The 14386-nt window shown below is 47.0% G+C and overlaps 2 protein-coding genes across 10 annotated transcripts in view; both read left to right on the top strand.

Moving 5' to 3' along the window:
* LOC106730690 overlaps window positions 1–5627 on the top strand; it is a 494581-nt gene extending 488954 nt beyond the window's left edge. For 4 of the 5 annotated variants that reach the window (XR_004326175.1, XR_004326174.1, XR_004326173.1 and 1 more), the window contains one exon: window positions 1798–5627. The gene's annotated coding sequence lies outside the window, so the exon portion shown is untranslated. Of the gene's footprint in view, window positions 1–1774 lie in introns of all 5 variants that reach the window. The other variant, XM_032497116.1, reaches the window with a different exon arrangement.
* Window positions 5628–5742: 115 nt separating this feature from the next.
* On the top strand, window positions 5743–11297 carry LOC116668910. 5 transcript variants are annotated; one of them, XM_032497112.1, is made up of 4 exons: window positions 5743–5884; window positions 6276–6476; window positions 8232–8351; window positions 10668–11297. In XM_032497112.1, the coding sequence occupies exons 1-4, from the start codon at window positions 5754–5756 to the stop codon at window positions 10945–10947; spliced, it is 732 nt and encodes a 243-aa protein (XP_032353003.1). In that variant the 5' UTR covers window positions 5743–5753; the 3' UTR covers window positions 10948–11297. The 5 variants fall into 5 exon arrangements, 4 of the variants coding, with proteins under 4 accessions (XP_032353003.1, XP_032353004.1, XP_032353006.1 ...); XM_032497113.1 differs by lacking the exon at window positions 6276–6476; XR_004326172.1 differs by lacking the exon at window positions 5743–5884 and having other exon boundaries at window positions 6108–7976.
* Window positions 11298–14386: the final 3089 nt, after the last annotated feature.

Raw genomic sequence — 14386 nt, 5'->3', positions numbered from 1 at the left:
TAAGAGAACTCTAAAGACGCCTTCCTAACCCACTTTTCTGCTACTTTTCCCGGCCCCTCTTCTGCCCCCACCCCTTTCCCTTCAGGCTGCTGCTCAGGCCACAGGCTAGAGGTTCTTTGAGAAGGAGCTCACTCTGCTCTGGGCTCTGGGAGACAGAATTCCTGACCCGGGCTTTTCTTTGTAGGAAGGCCGTTGCAGAGGGTTGAAAAATGAGAGAACAGGCTGATGACTGAAGGAGGAAACTGCGCATTCCTACTGTCCTCTCTTTAACTCACGGGTAGCCAATTTAGTGGAAATATATTGCATTAAAAAAAAATTAAAAACCCCAGTAAAGTCATTTGGAATACATTTTTCATTGAATGGAGTGTTAGGAAGCACCTTCCCATTTGATGTTGAATTCACATTTGTGGCGATGCGTCGTTCTGCACTGGCTGTACCAGTGTATTTGCCTGGAGGAAGTCCTAAGAACATTCCCAAGTGCTCTCTTTTAAGTAAGCTGTAAAGAAGAGCTAGGTTGGGCGGTGGGCAGAAGCCACGCTGCTCCCTCTCTTGCACTTCGAGCAAACACCAAGGACAACTTGTTCAAAGTATGAGGGCAGAAATGAGCTGCCACTTCCACATCCCGAAGGGCTTTCTCCCACATCCAGCCGTACGGAGCAGCAGCAGGCACGAGGTCAGAGCCGATCTGCTTGTGAGTAGGTGGGCCTGGCCTTGGAGGACTCCAGAGGGTTGAGTGGGGCTGAGGACTTCAGCCCACGCACAGCTTTCTATACTCCTACATAATTTTGTCCATGTAGTGACAGCTGCTGTATCACACTTGTCCCCTGATGGATTTGCCTCCCCAGTTTATCTGTGAGCTCCTTGAGGCAAGATGTCCTTTATTCAGCACGGTTTCCGGATGCGGAGGCTGTTCAGTACCAGGATGGTACCATGAGCAGTGAGAGCCAGGATTCTAGCAGGAGGCCTCCTGGGTTTTAACACTGGTTCTGCTGCTCACCTTGTGATGCTGGCCAAATCACTGGACTTCCCTGTGAGTCAGCTCCTTCACTCATAAAATCAGGCTAATTTTTAGTGCATATCTCAAAAGGGCAGGCGTACAGGTTAACAGGCATACAGACTCTACTGAATGCATTGCTGGACACTTCGAGCTCCTTTCCTAAATTGGAGTTGTCATTGTTATTGTTTTCACGTTTAAAAACCGTAGAAAAGCTAATGGGAAAACGGCATGTGTTATAATGAACATTCTATTCTTGCTTTGTTTTCTTTCCTTCTTAGTCTGACTCAAAATTATGCAGGTGATCAGATAGCGATTTCTTTGGACAGTGGGTTTCTGGCTTATCACATCTGATACTATATGTCCACTTACTGAACACTTAACTTATCTTCTGTCTTCCTCTACTCCTGGCCAGACACTTTCATTCGAATCCTTCACTGCATGATGCTTTAGCATACAGTAGTTGCTTAGTAAATATTTGTTGAGTTACTGACTTGGTGAAGAAAAACATCGCTGGAGTTTCATATTTATTAGGTTCAGGCATCAAGCAGAGAGAGTGCCTATTAGTTCCAAGTTCAAAAATCCCAGGGAAGGGGGTCCTGAGCCTCGTTTGGGTCAGGTGCCCATGTAGTGAGTATGGTCTAGGGCCACGTAGTAATGGACATGTGGGGTGGAAGGCAAGGTAGCACTCTCAGAACGAGGCGGCAGTGCTGAGCAGGTAAAACAGCAGACACCGAGCAAAAATTATACAGTCCTCTCATCTAAGGAGTGTCCCTGTAGTAATTTCATCCTTTTCTCTCTAGTTTTGAATTTTGGAAGAGCAAGGCCATCTTGACCCAGAAAAGCCCTTAATGCATTTACCTGGAAGAAGATTACTTCCATCTTATCCTACAATCAGGCAGCGAGTATTTACTGAGTAATGATTGCCTGCCAGCAGCATGCAGTAAGTACCCTGTGATGCAGAGAGAGACATGCAAAGTGGAGAAATAGATTTGGGAGCCATTTACATCCTGGTGAGAGCGGAAGCGCTGCAAGCAGATGAGCAGACAGGTGGGGGGGAGGAGTGGGACCCAGCCTCAGGAGGCACCTCCATGGAGGGAGGCAGGCTGGCAGCCACGGGCCGCAGGGGCTGCACAGACCCGGGCCAGGGGGTGGACCTATACAAGGGGGAGCCCCTGCCGTAAACACTGTGAGCGCCTCGAAGACACGGGCTCTGTCTCCCCCAGTTTGTTTTCTCTCCAGCGCAAGGCTCTTTTCTTCAACATCCGCACTTGGCGTTTGTGCTCATAAAAATCTCGGTTCCGAATACATGCGCAGCGTGTGGCGGTCACAGGGGAACACCGTCACTCTCTCTGCCCTCCAAACTGAAAGACAAATGGTCCGGTGCCATTCCCCTTCCTTGTTTGAGCTTGGTTACTGTTAGTTATCTTAACAAGCCTCTGGGAGGTCTCTTCCATGCTTCTGAGAGATCCATAAACACGATAATCCCAGGAATAGACGCTGTCCTTAGGGATATTCAAGCACACAGAGTTCTAGCAGCATAGGAGCTAAATGGATAGACTTTTAAAAATGATTGACAATTACCAATAGCTGGAGGTTTGAAACTTATTTTATGCACTCTGTGAATATACTGCTTCAACTTCTGTTTCTTAGAGGGTTCATGATTCATCCACTGCAGAAAGAACATTTTTTTCAAACTGTTCAAGGGAAATCTGGTAAATGAAATAAACCAGAAGAGATCAGATACTTGTTTGGTAAGTGAATCGCGTGCTGCTTACTTGGTTCACCTCCTGTGGGCTCTCCTGCCGTGCCAAAGGCAAGCTTGTTCCTCCGCTTAGCATGTATTACGCACCATATGATGGAAAAGGCACATCCGTTGCACTCCAGGAAGGTAACGGCTAATAAGGAAGGAAAAGGCAGGTACACAGATAACTACAATGCCAGGCAACAGTTGGCAATTACCAAACATCTGCATACTTCCCGGCAAGGTAAACTGTAATGTTTTTAAGTAAATGAACAAATAAATGCTTTGACTGGGACCAGGTATGTAAGTAAGCTCAGAGGAGGGAGATGGAGATCTCATGAAGTGACAGAGTATACCTTCCTGTTGGATAAGGAGTCGGAGACAAAGGAGTGGATTTGGGTGGGCAGAGATGAAGGGGGAAAGGATAGCTTATATTTGGGGGAAGAGCCTGGCCAGAAGCATTGAGATCGGAACCAGAGAAACCAGACAGCTCATGCAGGCAGGTTTGTAGCAGATGGCAGGCAAGCTTGCTCAGAAGATATAAAGGATCTTGGAGAGTTGTGATATTTATCATGGCTAAACACAGTATGTTAGGGGACTTGGTTCTCATTTATAAAATAGATAATGAACTCTTTCTTGACACAGTAAGTCCTACAAGTCCTACAGAGCTCAGGCGACCATAATATACATAAGTCACTCTATTTATTCTATGGGGTCTTCAATAAATGTTTGTGCTTTTTATATCCATAAACTTGGGTAAAGTAGAGACAATCCATAAATGACATTTTGAAATAACTTTAAGAGGACAATGATGTTTACAATTATGCATCTGGCATTCTTATTGGAGATCCTCTGACAAATATATAATTCTACTTTAAACAGAATGGTACGTAATGACTTATGCACAGTCTCATAGCAGTTTTTTAGTTCTAAGAGAATAATTGCTATTCAAAAGAGATTTTATGATTTCAGATACCTTAAGTGTATGTAAGGGAGATATCTCAGTCTTGTTCTCTCACTTTTTGTATTGAACACATTGGATAAATGTTGGAATCCTCTTTCAAGCGTATGATGTCTCAACATTCTGAGATGAAGGCTAACCTTGGAGGGGCTGACTTTGCCCACCAGTGTACAAGGGATACATTGTACTCTGTGTAAGTACACTGTGATATTCTATAACCTTTCTCCTCACTGTGTGATAATTTTCCTGAAGCTTAGATCTTAGGAGCCATTGGGAGAGGGGTACAGAAATATGGATGACCGATGGACATGTTACATTTAAATAAACCCACAAGTCTAAACAATGATTTTATTGGCTCATTTCATTGTAGACCAACCTTCTGCACATTGCGGCTTGGGCCATTGGTTGGTTTTTATAACTACTTTATATGCTATTTGAAATAAATGGGAGTATAAATAATGAGTAAATGAATAATCTTTGACTATAATAGACTAGTGAGATATCAAATTAGATTAAATGAAAGCAGCCATCTCTCCATATCTGATACAGAGATGTGAATTTATTCCTTGCTGATTGAAGGAGAATTTACTTTTGAGCCCTCCCTGAACAAAGCAGAGAAATTACCTTGTGTAGGGAGTCAGAAATTGTGGAGTTCAGGGATTGGTAGAATTTCAGAAACAAGAGTATTTAGGTATTGGTGGATCTTAAACTGTGTAAGTATGGTTATTGAAAATCATTGCTACTCATTGGCTAACTCTTAGAACTATCAGGCTGTCACTGATTGGCTGGCCTTTAGAAACCAGGAGCCATTTGCCCTGCATCTGCTGGACCCGGGGTTACCCTGAAGTTATCCTGTTGGGCCCCTTTCTGCCTCTGGGGAGGAGGATTAAACTCCTGATTCAGATACTATTTTGATGTACTGGGTTTGTCCAAGTTCAGTAATTTTGAAGTGGATGAGGGAGGGGAAGGTCAGTTGCTGTTTACACTGTTTCTATGAGTTTAAAAAAATACTTTAATTTAGTTTGTAGCTCAAGAAACGTTGTTTGGTCTCAGTTTGGGGTTCATAGTTACTGAGGCTCACTCTGGGTTTTGACTAGTGATTGGTTCCAGTGTGTGCTTAGGAGGGGCGGGGGCAAAATGGAGGCAGACGCACAGTTCTTGATACGAAGTTGTTATTGATCAGTTAGGATGGATATAGAATTGGTTCTGGTGATTACTTGCTGCTATGGCTGAAGATAAATCAGTCCTTTCCTATGAGGAAAGGAACCTTTTTTTTTTTGTCTCTAGAAACCATTGTTATCATCCTCCATGCATAAAATTTAAAACTCCAGTCTGACCTCTTTTTTTTTTTTCCATGTTGAGGAATACAATGAGAAAGGGATAAAATTCTTTTCACAAGATAAAGTATAAAAAAATCCAAATATTAAAATAGGCTGTCAGAAGTGTTGACAGGTGGAGATAACAAGTGATATATGAATCGTTAACTTTTGAATTAAAATTTTCTCTCTCTGGTTATGTTACAGTCCTGAAATGGTCTAAGCGTGACTATGTATTTGCACTGCCTCCCATTCACTTGCTTCAGATCTATGTCATCCTTTGGAGAAAAATGGACAAGATAAATTGAATTAGTTTGACATATTAGTTTGGAAAAAAATAAAGGCATAAAAAGGTGTCAGGTTTAAATAACTATTCTTTTTATTTCCTTTTTGTAAAAACTGTCTTTTGCAAGAAACTTGCTGTGAGCTGGTGTTGAGATGAGTTAAGGCCGTGGGAACCAAGGCCATGATCGGACCATTGAGATGAGTTATAGCCGTGGGACCCAAGGCCACGATCAGAGTATGTTTGTAGTATGCAGTAAATAATTGCTCCACGCATGCGTCAATTATATAAGATTTAGAACAAAGAAAATAGAAGTACGCATGTGCTAGAGATATTCTGTAAGCCTGATGAACAAAGAAACTCAGACCGCGCATGTGCTGACAGAAAACAGATAAAAGCAGGACAGGTGCATCATAGGGTGCACCTCCCTGTGGCAATAAAGTGTTGTTAACCCCATGGTGTCTCCGGCTGAAGTCTGTCCAGCAGTATGGCAACTCCTCGTGCATTTTTTCGTTTGGGCCGCTCACCTCCTAGAACCCCACATCAGCCTCCCTCGGCTGACACTTGGCGTAGCCGGCAGGATGAGGTGAGTGCCCCTTCTGAACCCCCTGCCCCTGACGGGGATGCTCTGGTGGAAGCAAAGTGGCCCCCTACCTCTGTATGGTACCCGGTGGCAGCCTATTTGCTGACGTGGGCTCAACCTGAGGATTGGGACACATTGGCGCCCCAGCCAGATGACATTCGGAGGGCGTTGGAGCTGTTAGAAAATAATGTCCCATTAGCCCACCGAGAGGCAGCCTTAGCCTGGATGTTCTTATCTGTGTTACGGCATGCTAGCCAAGACATGAGAGATTTACAGATGCAAGTGGAGGAGTTGCAGTGCAAAGAAGAGGAGCTTAAGCAGAGACTCAGCACAGCAGAAAGATGTCTGCATGGTCCTAGCTCCGCCGCCTCTGAGAGCAGCTATGCCTGTATAGCTCCGGTCCCACCACCCCTGGGAGCAGTAAGTCCGACACCTCCCCCCATTCCACTGCGTCTACGGCCAGTGGTGAGGCAGCGGATGGAAATGGAGGAGCCCATGGCTCAGGGGGGAATTCCTGCGGGGCCACGGCGAGTGACAAGAGAAACCACCTATACATCCTACACATCAATGGAGTTGAGAGACCTGGCAAAGCAATGTAAGCAGCGTATGGGTGAGTCAATCCCCGCATGGCTATTGCGCCTTTGGGATGATGGGGCTGACCAGACTGAGCTATCTCCGAAGGAGATGGGCCAGCTGGCCAGCATAGCAACTGTCCCCTCACTGCGGCAGAGGCTGCAAATTATCCCCCAGTCAAATGCTGATGCTGGCAACCATACGCTGATAAGTTGGTTAATGGCTGCTGTACGCACTGTGTGGGAAAGTGCAGGGGACTTGCCTGAACACGTGAGTAAATGGACCACGTATTTGGACTTAGCGCAAGTTATCCGGGAAATGGGCATGCGCCAGATGATGTTTTCTTTGCATGTCTGTAGTCCAGATGATGAGCTCCTTATAGCTTGAATGAAAGATTTGATTTTGGCTAATGGCCCAACGGGAACGTTTGGGAGTATGGCGGCGCTACTAGCACCGTATGTAGACCGCCCCATTCATGAAGTAACTGAGGCTCTGGCTCATCTGGGGGACATAGAGGTGCGCCAAAAGGGGGTACGTGCTGCCAAGACTCAAGGTGAGTCCAAGACCCCCTCCTCCTGTGCAGTGACGCCGAAAGGGAAGTCCACACCAAGGAGGAAAAAGGGGAATGCTCCAATTTTAGGAGGGCCCCAAAAGCTAGATCGCCGGCAGATATAGTGTGATTTACTGGCAGCTGGCCTGGACCATGTAAAATTAGATGGCCAGCCATTGGAGGTGCTGATGGCCTTATGGAAGAAATTATGGCCTGAGCAACAATATACTCCATTGCCAACCTCCCATCAGGCCCGAGAGGTGGCCTTTGCTGATTTCCTCCCAGACTAGGAGGAAAGCCAAGGTGTTTGGGACGTGGGGCACCCTGATGACCGGAGGCCACATGTTGAGCTGACTATTCACTGGTCCCCCATGAATAAACAGCGAGTGCTGGCACTAGTAGACACAGGAGCTGAAATTACATTGGTGCATGGAAATCCGGAGCATTTTCAGGGACCATGGGTTGATATAGAAGGATATGGAAACAAGCAAATGTGTGTTAAACGAGTGACTCTGATTTTGGGCATTGGCCGTCTGCCCCCTGCTGCATATGAAGTGCATATATCCCCAGTAGCTGAATACATTTTGGGGATAGACATTTTGCAAGGATTGCAAATACAGACGACTCAAGGGGAATTTCGCCTGAGAGTCCATATGGTGAAAACAGTTATACGGGGGCATCCTCATCATGCACCTTTGATTTTGCCACAGGCCACATGAGTGGTGAATGTCCGGCAATATCGACTGCCTGGAGGCCATGAGGAAATAGGACAGACTATTCTGAAGCTTGAGGAAGCCGGTATAATTCGGGCTACACATAGCCCATATAACTCTCCAGTATGGCCGGTGCAGAAGCCAGACGGCTCCTGGAGGATGACAATGGACTATCGGGAACTGAATAAAGTCACTCCCCCCATGCATGCAGCTGTGCCGAATATAACAGATTTGATGGACCGACTGTCCCATGAACTGGGTACTTGTCACTATGTGGTTGACCTGGCTAATGCATTCTTCTCGATAGACATAGCTCCTGAGAGCCAAGAACAGTTTGCCTTCACCTGGGAAGGCAGACAATGGACATTTGTTGTGTTGCCGCAGGGATATCTGCACAGCCCTACACTGTGCCATGGCCTGGTGGCCCAGGACCTGGCTACGTGGAGCAAACCGGATACCGTTCGCTTGTTCCATTATATTGATGACATAATGCTAACCTCTGATTCTCTTTCAGATTTGGAAGCCAGTGCCACAGCGCTGCGAGAAGCCCTGGCGGGCTGGGGGCGGGCCGTGAACGAGGACAAAGTGCAAGGACCTGGATATTCTGTCAGATTCTTGGGTGTTGTCTGGTCGGGTAAGACAGAAGTGCTGCCTGGAGCAGTAATAGACAAAATCCAGGCATATTCCCGTCCTGAAACAGTTAAACAGTTATAGACTTATTTGGGTCTTCTGGGATACTGGCGGGTGTTTATTCCTCATTTGGCCCAAATAGCCAAACCCCTGTATAAACTGATTAAAAAGGGACAAATCTGGAACTGGTCTGATGAGACCGAATGTGCATTTGTTGAAACTAAGAGGGCAGTGGCCCAGGTGCAAGCACTGCGCACTATAGATCCAGACATCCCTTTCTGGTTGACAGTCCATGTGGACAATGATGGATATGGCTGGGGCTTATGGCAGAAACATGGGCAGCAGAAAGTGCCCATAGGATTCTGGTCTCAGTTGTGGAAAGGGGCTAAATGTCGTTATTCTCTGATTGAGAAACAGTTGCTAGCGACTTATGCATCCTTGATTGCCACTGAACCCCTGACGGGGAGGCAAGAGGTCCAAGTGCAGACCACATGCCCTGTTGCAGGATGGGTACAGAAATGGGCAAAGCAACCCCGATCGGGAACTGCCCAAACCCCAACTCTGACGAAGTGGGGTGCTTATTTGGAACAGAGAGCCCAGTACACCACTAGCCCCTTGGCTGCAGAGTTGCAGCAGGTGTTAGGGCCTGTGAGATTTGTTGCGCCTGACGTACAGACACTCCCACAACAAGGGGTGGACCCTGTGCCCAGTCCCTTTCGTGAAGGGAAAGGGCCACCCCCGGGAACTGCTTGGTATACTGATGGATCTTGTAAGGGCAGTCCGCCCACTTGGGTTGCAGTAGCACTGCACCCTGCCACTGAAGCTTTCTGGTATGAGACCGGAGAAGGCCAATCCAGCCAATGGGCTGAGTTATGGGCAGTATGGCTGGTGTTGATGAATGAACCTAGCCCCTTGCAGATTTGTACAGATAGTTGGGCCGTATATCGAGGCCTTACATTGTGGATACCCCAATGGGCCCTGAAAGACTGGATGATTGGGCACCGGCCCCTGTGGGGACAACAGATGTGGAAACAGTTATGGGACAAAGGCCAAGAAGGCCAGTATACTGTTCACCACGTACCAGGGCACCGCCCAGCCCTGGCACCAGGCAATGATGCTGCTGATGTGCTAGCCCAACTCCGTCCTGTACAGGCTATGGTCCCAGGGCCCGATATAGGTCCCTGGCTCCATAAGAAACTTGGTCATGTTGGCTCATACACAATGAGGCAGGTAGCCGATCGGTGGGGCCTGCACCTGAGCCACAGTGAAGTCAAAGATGCCGTGCGGCAATGTCCATGGTGTGCAAAGTACCACCCGCACCGGCGGCGATGGCCCCAACAGGCGGGGAAGGTTGCACAGGGAATTCAGCCATTGCAGGTATGGCAAATAGATTACGTAGGCCCCTTTGCTCTGAGTACGGGCTTGCGGTACCTGCTGACAGCGGTAGACACCGCTACTGGCCTAGGTTTTGCTCACCATGTGCCCCGAGCTACACAAGACTCTACTATTAGAGCACTGGAAGTTTTACGGGCCTTCTATGGGACTCCCTTAGAAATACAAAGTGATAGAGGGACCCCTTTCACTGCCCAACAGACCCAGGAATGGGCCAAGGAAAATGATATTAACTGGATATTGCATGTGCCTTACCGTCCTCAAGCAGCAGGAATGATTGAACGGTACAATGGCCTATTAAAGGACAAACTGAGGGCTCTCAAATCACAAGGGCGAGGCTGGAACAGTGTCTTGTCACAGGCGGTACGTCTTTTGAATGAACAACCTCGCCATACAGGTATGAGCCCACTGGAAAAGTTATTGAAAGGGACTATTCGGAGGCTCAGAGTTGGGCCTACGCAGGATGCCTCCGATGTCTCAATAGTGGGGCATGCGTTAATATTACGCGCCCCCAGGGTGTTGAACTCAGGAAAACAGAACACCTGGACATGGAAGAATCAGGTCCAGACTGAAGGTCCCTGGCTAGCCCTTTTGGAACCATGGGGCGATGGGCTAGAGAAAGCTCTGCAGGTAACCCCACGAGTGGGGGAATGGCCTTTTGATGTGCAGGTTACTCTAGGGAAAACAGGAGTGTCCCTACTTAAAGGAGCAGAAGCCCTATGGCTTTGGGCAATTCCACTGATAGCTCCTGAAGCTCTCCCAGAGTGTAACCAACCTAGTGTGGGCGGGTTGGTGTGGTACCACCGCCCAGGGCGAACGGCCCTTCCTGCCACTGTCCTCTCACAGGATGAGAAAGTGGCTTGCATCCTCCCAGAAGGGAGAGATTTGCCAATCATGGTGTCCACCTCTGCTCTGTCCTTCCGTCCAGGGTAACAGCAAATACCATGTTCTCCTGGGCACACACTTTCGCGCGAGTCCACAACGTCTCTCACTGTTGGGTCTGTACTGAACTTCCTGTAGACGCAGGAGATGGACTGCCATGGCACCTCCACCCTGCGTCCAGAGCTAATTGGAGCACCTTGATTCGATGGAATGCCAACAGGACAGCGAGATCGCCCTGGGACTTGCGGTGGCAGACTATTGAAGAAATACTCCGACATGAGCGGGGCAATGCCCCCCCCCCCAATTGGAAGGACTGCATGAAATAGACCAGGAATTGGATCGCATAGATCATGTAACTCAAGACTCCCTTAAGAATTGGTGGTCATCCTTGACGTCCTCCTGGAGATGGAGCCTAACTGTCCTGGCTATTGTTGCTGTCTGTGTATTGGTAGGATGCTGTACTCTGTATTGTTGTTGTGGTCTTTGGGCACAATGCTCCGCCCTGTGGGATAAGGTTCCCACGACCTAGGGGGTGGAACGTGAGCTGGTGTTGAGATGAGTTAAGGCCGTGGGACCCAAGGCCACGATCAGAGTATGTTTGTAGTATGCAGTAAATAATTGCTCCACGCATGCGTCAATTATATAAGATTTAGAACAAAGAAAATAGAAGTACGCATGTGCTAGAGATATTCTGTAAGCCTGATGAACAAAGAAACTCAGACCGCGCATGTGCTGACAGAAAACAGATAAAAGCAGGACAGGTGCATCATAGGGTGCACCTCCCTGTGGCAATAAAGTGTTGTTAACCCCATGGTGTCTCCGGCTGAAGTCTGTCCAGCAGTATGGCAACTCCTCGTGCATTTTTTCGTTTGGGCCGCTCACCTCCTAGAACCCCACATCAGCCTCCCTCGGCTGACACTTGCATTCAGGCGCTCTGATAGTGAGGATGATATGAAGGCCATTGGCTGATGTGTGTCTGAAGGAGGAATCAGTCTGGAGCTAAACATTTTTCTATATGTACCGAAATTAGCCATTATCTTCTGAGGATATTGACCTCATCTCACTGTGCTTTACTTAGTACTTCTGGAGAAATCTGTCATACCATACCCTGGAGACCACCCTTGGGACTGCTAAAAGATCCTTTTATTTTTAAATATCTGTAATTGCTACAGGTGTTTGTGTGGCCCCGTGGGGACCCCCACAGACTGGTTAGGAAAAGAACAAAGGTGTATCTTTGGGACAGAATGGGACGGACTCGGGTATAATGAGAAGGAAGGTAAGGATTGGCCAGGGAAGAGGTGATGGAGAGATCGCCTGGGGGAGATGTTAACACAGACCTGGGGGCACTTGGAAACAGGCTGATGGAAGAGGATTTCAGGCAGTAACTAGAGCATCAGCCCGGGGCAGAGCCGGACAGCGAGTGGGAGGAGAACCAGAGAGGAGCCTGGCAGCTGCACCGGGGGCGCCCCGTATGAGGAGCTGCTTCCTGTCAGTCCTGAATGGTGCAGCCAGAGAGGGGTGGGAAGGGTGACGATGCAGCCAGGGGAGAAAGGACCCTCTCTTTCTGACAGCACCCCCACCCCCTGCTGGAGCCACACCTTGCAGCCCTTCACAGCACTTATCATCACTCTGCTTAACGTTTCCTCGCTTAATTGCAGCTCCGCCTGTATTGTTCTCTAATTGCTTCAGGTGTGTCTCAGGCAGGTTTCCTAGAGGGCAAAGCAGCACTTCCATCTCTTAGCGCTTTGCAGCAGAGCGGAGTGCAGGGCTGAGAGTATAATTAAGCAAGCTCTCATTTCAGACTTGATTGGCTGACTGATTAAAATGGAAGTAAACAGCTCCAGTGATCATTTTGTTCACTGGTAGGAAGACTGGAAGACATTCCTCTCCTGACTGTCGCTGGATGGATCTGAGAAAAGTTATGGCTGCCTTCCTCCCTCTGACCTCAGTTGGACAATCTGTAAAATGTGGTGAATGTACTTTGGCAATGCTGGCGTTACTCCAGAAGGTTCAGGGGTCACATGGACTGGGATTCTGGGCTGCTCGTTGCAAAATGTTGGTAGCATCCTGTGGTGAAGCAATGCACATAGTTTTGTGCTTAGAATTTTAATGCCTGGGGAGAGGCAATATGAGTTATGCTTCTTTCCCTGAATTTAAATTCTTTTAAAAAATGGTGAAATGGTGAAAGCATCTTGAGAAATGTTTTACTATTTTACTTTTGGTTCCCAAATTATGCACTGCCTGGATGTGTGTACCCCACGATAATGAGGGAACATCACAGGCTAGCAGATAACAATAACTCCCGAGTAGGGTGAGAAAGTCGTTTATCTTTCTGTTTCCACTCTGCCGGCAAGCGTCTGAAAATCACTAACATTCCTATTTGAATAAATATTTTGGTGAGATATGTTCATTTGAATTTTTACCCTCAATAACTTAGATTGTGATGGGAAGAAAGGAAAGAGATGAAATAGTTTTTATTAAGAATTTCAACTGCATTCCTGAGAGTGCTGTTAATATTAGAATATCTTTTTCTGTTTGATATTTTTTCTTTTCCCGAACAGGTTTGATTCAGACTGCTAGAGGTATCCTGCTCAACAGGGATGTGTGTATGGGGAGATGACAACAGAAAAAGATTGGAGATATCCCTTATCCTCCCCATACATTCATCACCTGCTCTCTGCAGGTGTTACCAATTAAGTTACAGCTTTTGCTACCCCCAAGCCTTTTTATTCCCTCTTTTGGATTTCGGGAGGTAGATAGTGGAGTGTCTAAACTCAGCTGAATTCTGTGACCCTTGATACCAAATGCCTAACTTCTCCAGTTAAGACTGCTAATGATGACACATCCTGATGGCCCAGATGGAGGATCAGGAGCAGCTAAGTCAGAGTAGATGTCTCCTCCAGATTGTGAACAGTGTTTAACCTAATGGCAAAAAAAGTGGCATATTGGAGGAAATCAACAAGTAGTCACCGAGGGCCTCCTGAGTTAGTCCCACTGGCGGTGGGAAATACAGAGCTAAACAAGACAGGATCCCTGGCCTGAGGAAGTTCACAGGTGATTTGGGGAGATTACTTACAAAAAATACAAAGTGAAACAATATATGGCCCCAAAGTAAGTCAGGCTAAGCCAGCTCGTACAACTTCAGAGGAAGGGGATGTATCAGATGGTGATCCAGGGTGTGCGTGAGAATGCAATAATACAGTAAAAAGTGTCCATACATACGATGTAAGTTCTTCTCTTTTGCTCTCAAGCATCTCTTGCCCAGCTCATATTTCCCAGGTTCCGAAATCTTGCCCACACAACTTCTTTTGGGGACATGCACCTTCCCGTCATCCTAATATTTTTCACCTCTCTGAGTATAAGCTCTCTGATCTCTGGATTATATCTCTCCAGAACAGAACATATTATTCTGACTATCACCTCCCATAACCTGGATAGTCTACCTCTTTTAACACACCCCAAGAGTACATCAGATTTTGTCATGCACCGTCACACTGTAGTCTTAACATTTAGTTTATGGGCCTCTAAGATCTTTGCTTCACTTTCTATGTGAGTTCTTATTAACCTGTATCTCCCAAGGGAATTTGGGAAATTGAAATTTGGAATCTCTGAACAGGATTAACTTCAATTTTTCTTGAAATTCAGCCAGTTTGTTTTTACCTATTGTTTTAACCAGTCACATTTTTCTTACATCCTGAAAATATCATCACATGTACTAATGGCTCTTCTCAGCCTTTAGGTAACTGCTGTCTAAATTCTTTAGAA

The sequence above is a fragment of the Camelus ferus genome, chromosome 15 (assembly GCF_009834535.1).
Source record: "Camelus ferus isolate YT-003-E chromosome 15, BCGSAC_Cfer_1.0, whole genome shotgun sequence".
Taxonomy (NCBI): domain Eukaryota; kingdom Metazoa; phylum Chordata; class Mammalia; order Artiodactyla; family Camelidae; genus Camelus; species Camelus ferus.
Note: the sequence above shows the minus strand (reverse complement) of the source record. Positions and strands in the feature narration are given on the sequence as shown.

Excerpts from the sequence above, each read along its gene's own strand:
- LOC116668910 (XM_032497112.1), top strand. The coding sequence starts at position 5,754 with ATGGTGTCTCCGGCTGAAGTCTGTCCAGCAGTATGGCAACTCCTCGTG. Across the intron at positions 6,477-8,231 it reads GAGAGACCTGGCAAAGCAAT|ATTTGGAAGCCAGTGCCACA; the intron begins GTAAGCAGCGTA and ends ATTCTCTTTCAG. Across the intron at positions 8,352-10,667 it reads CTTGGGTGTTGTCTGGTCGG|GGTAACAGCAAATACCATGT; the intron begins GTAAGACAGAAG and ends CCTTCCGTCCAG.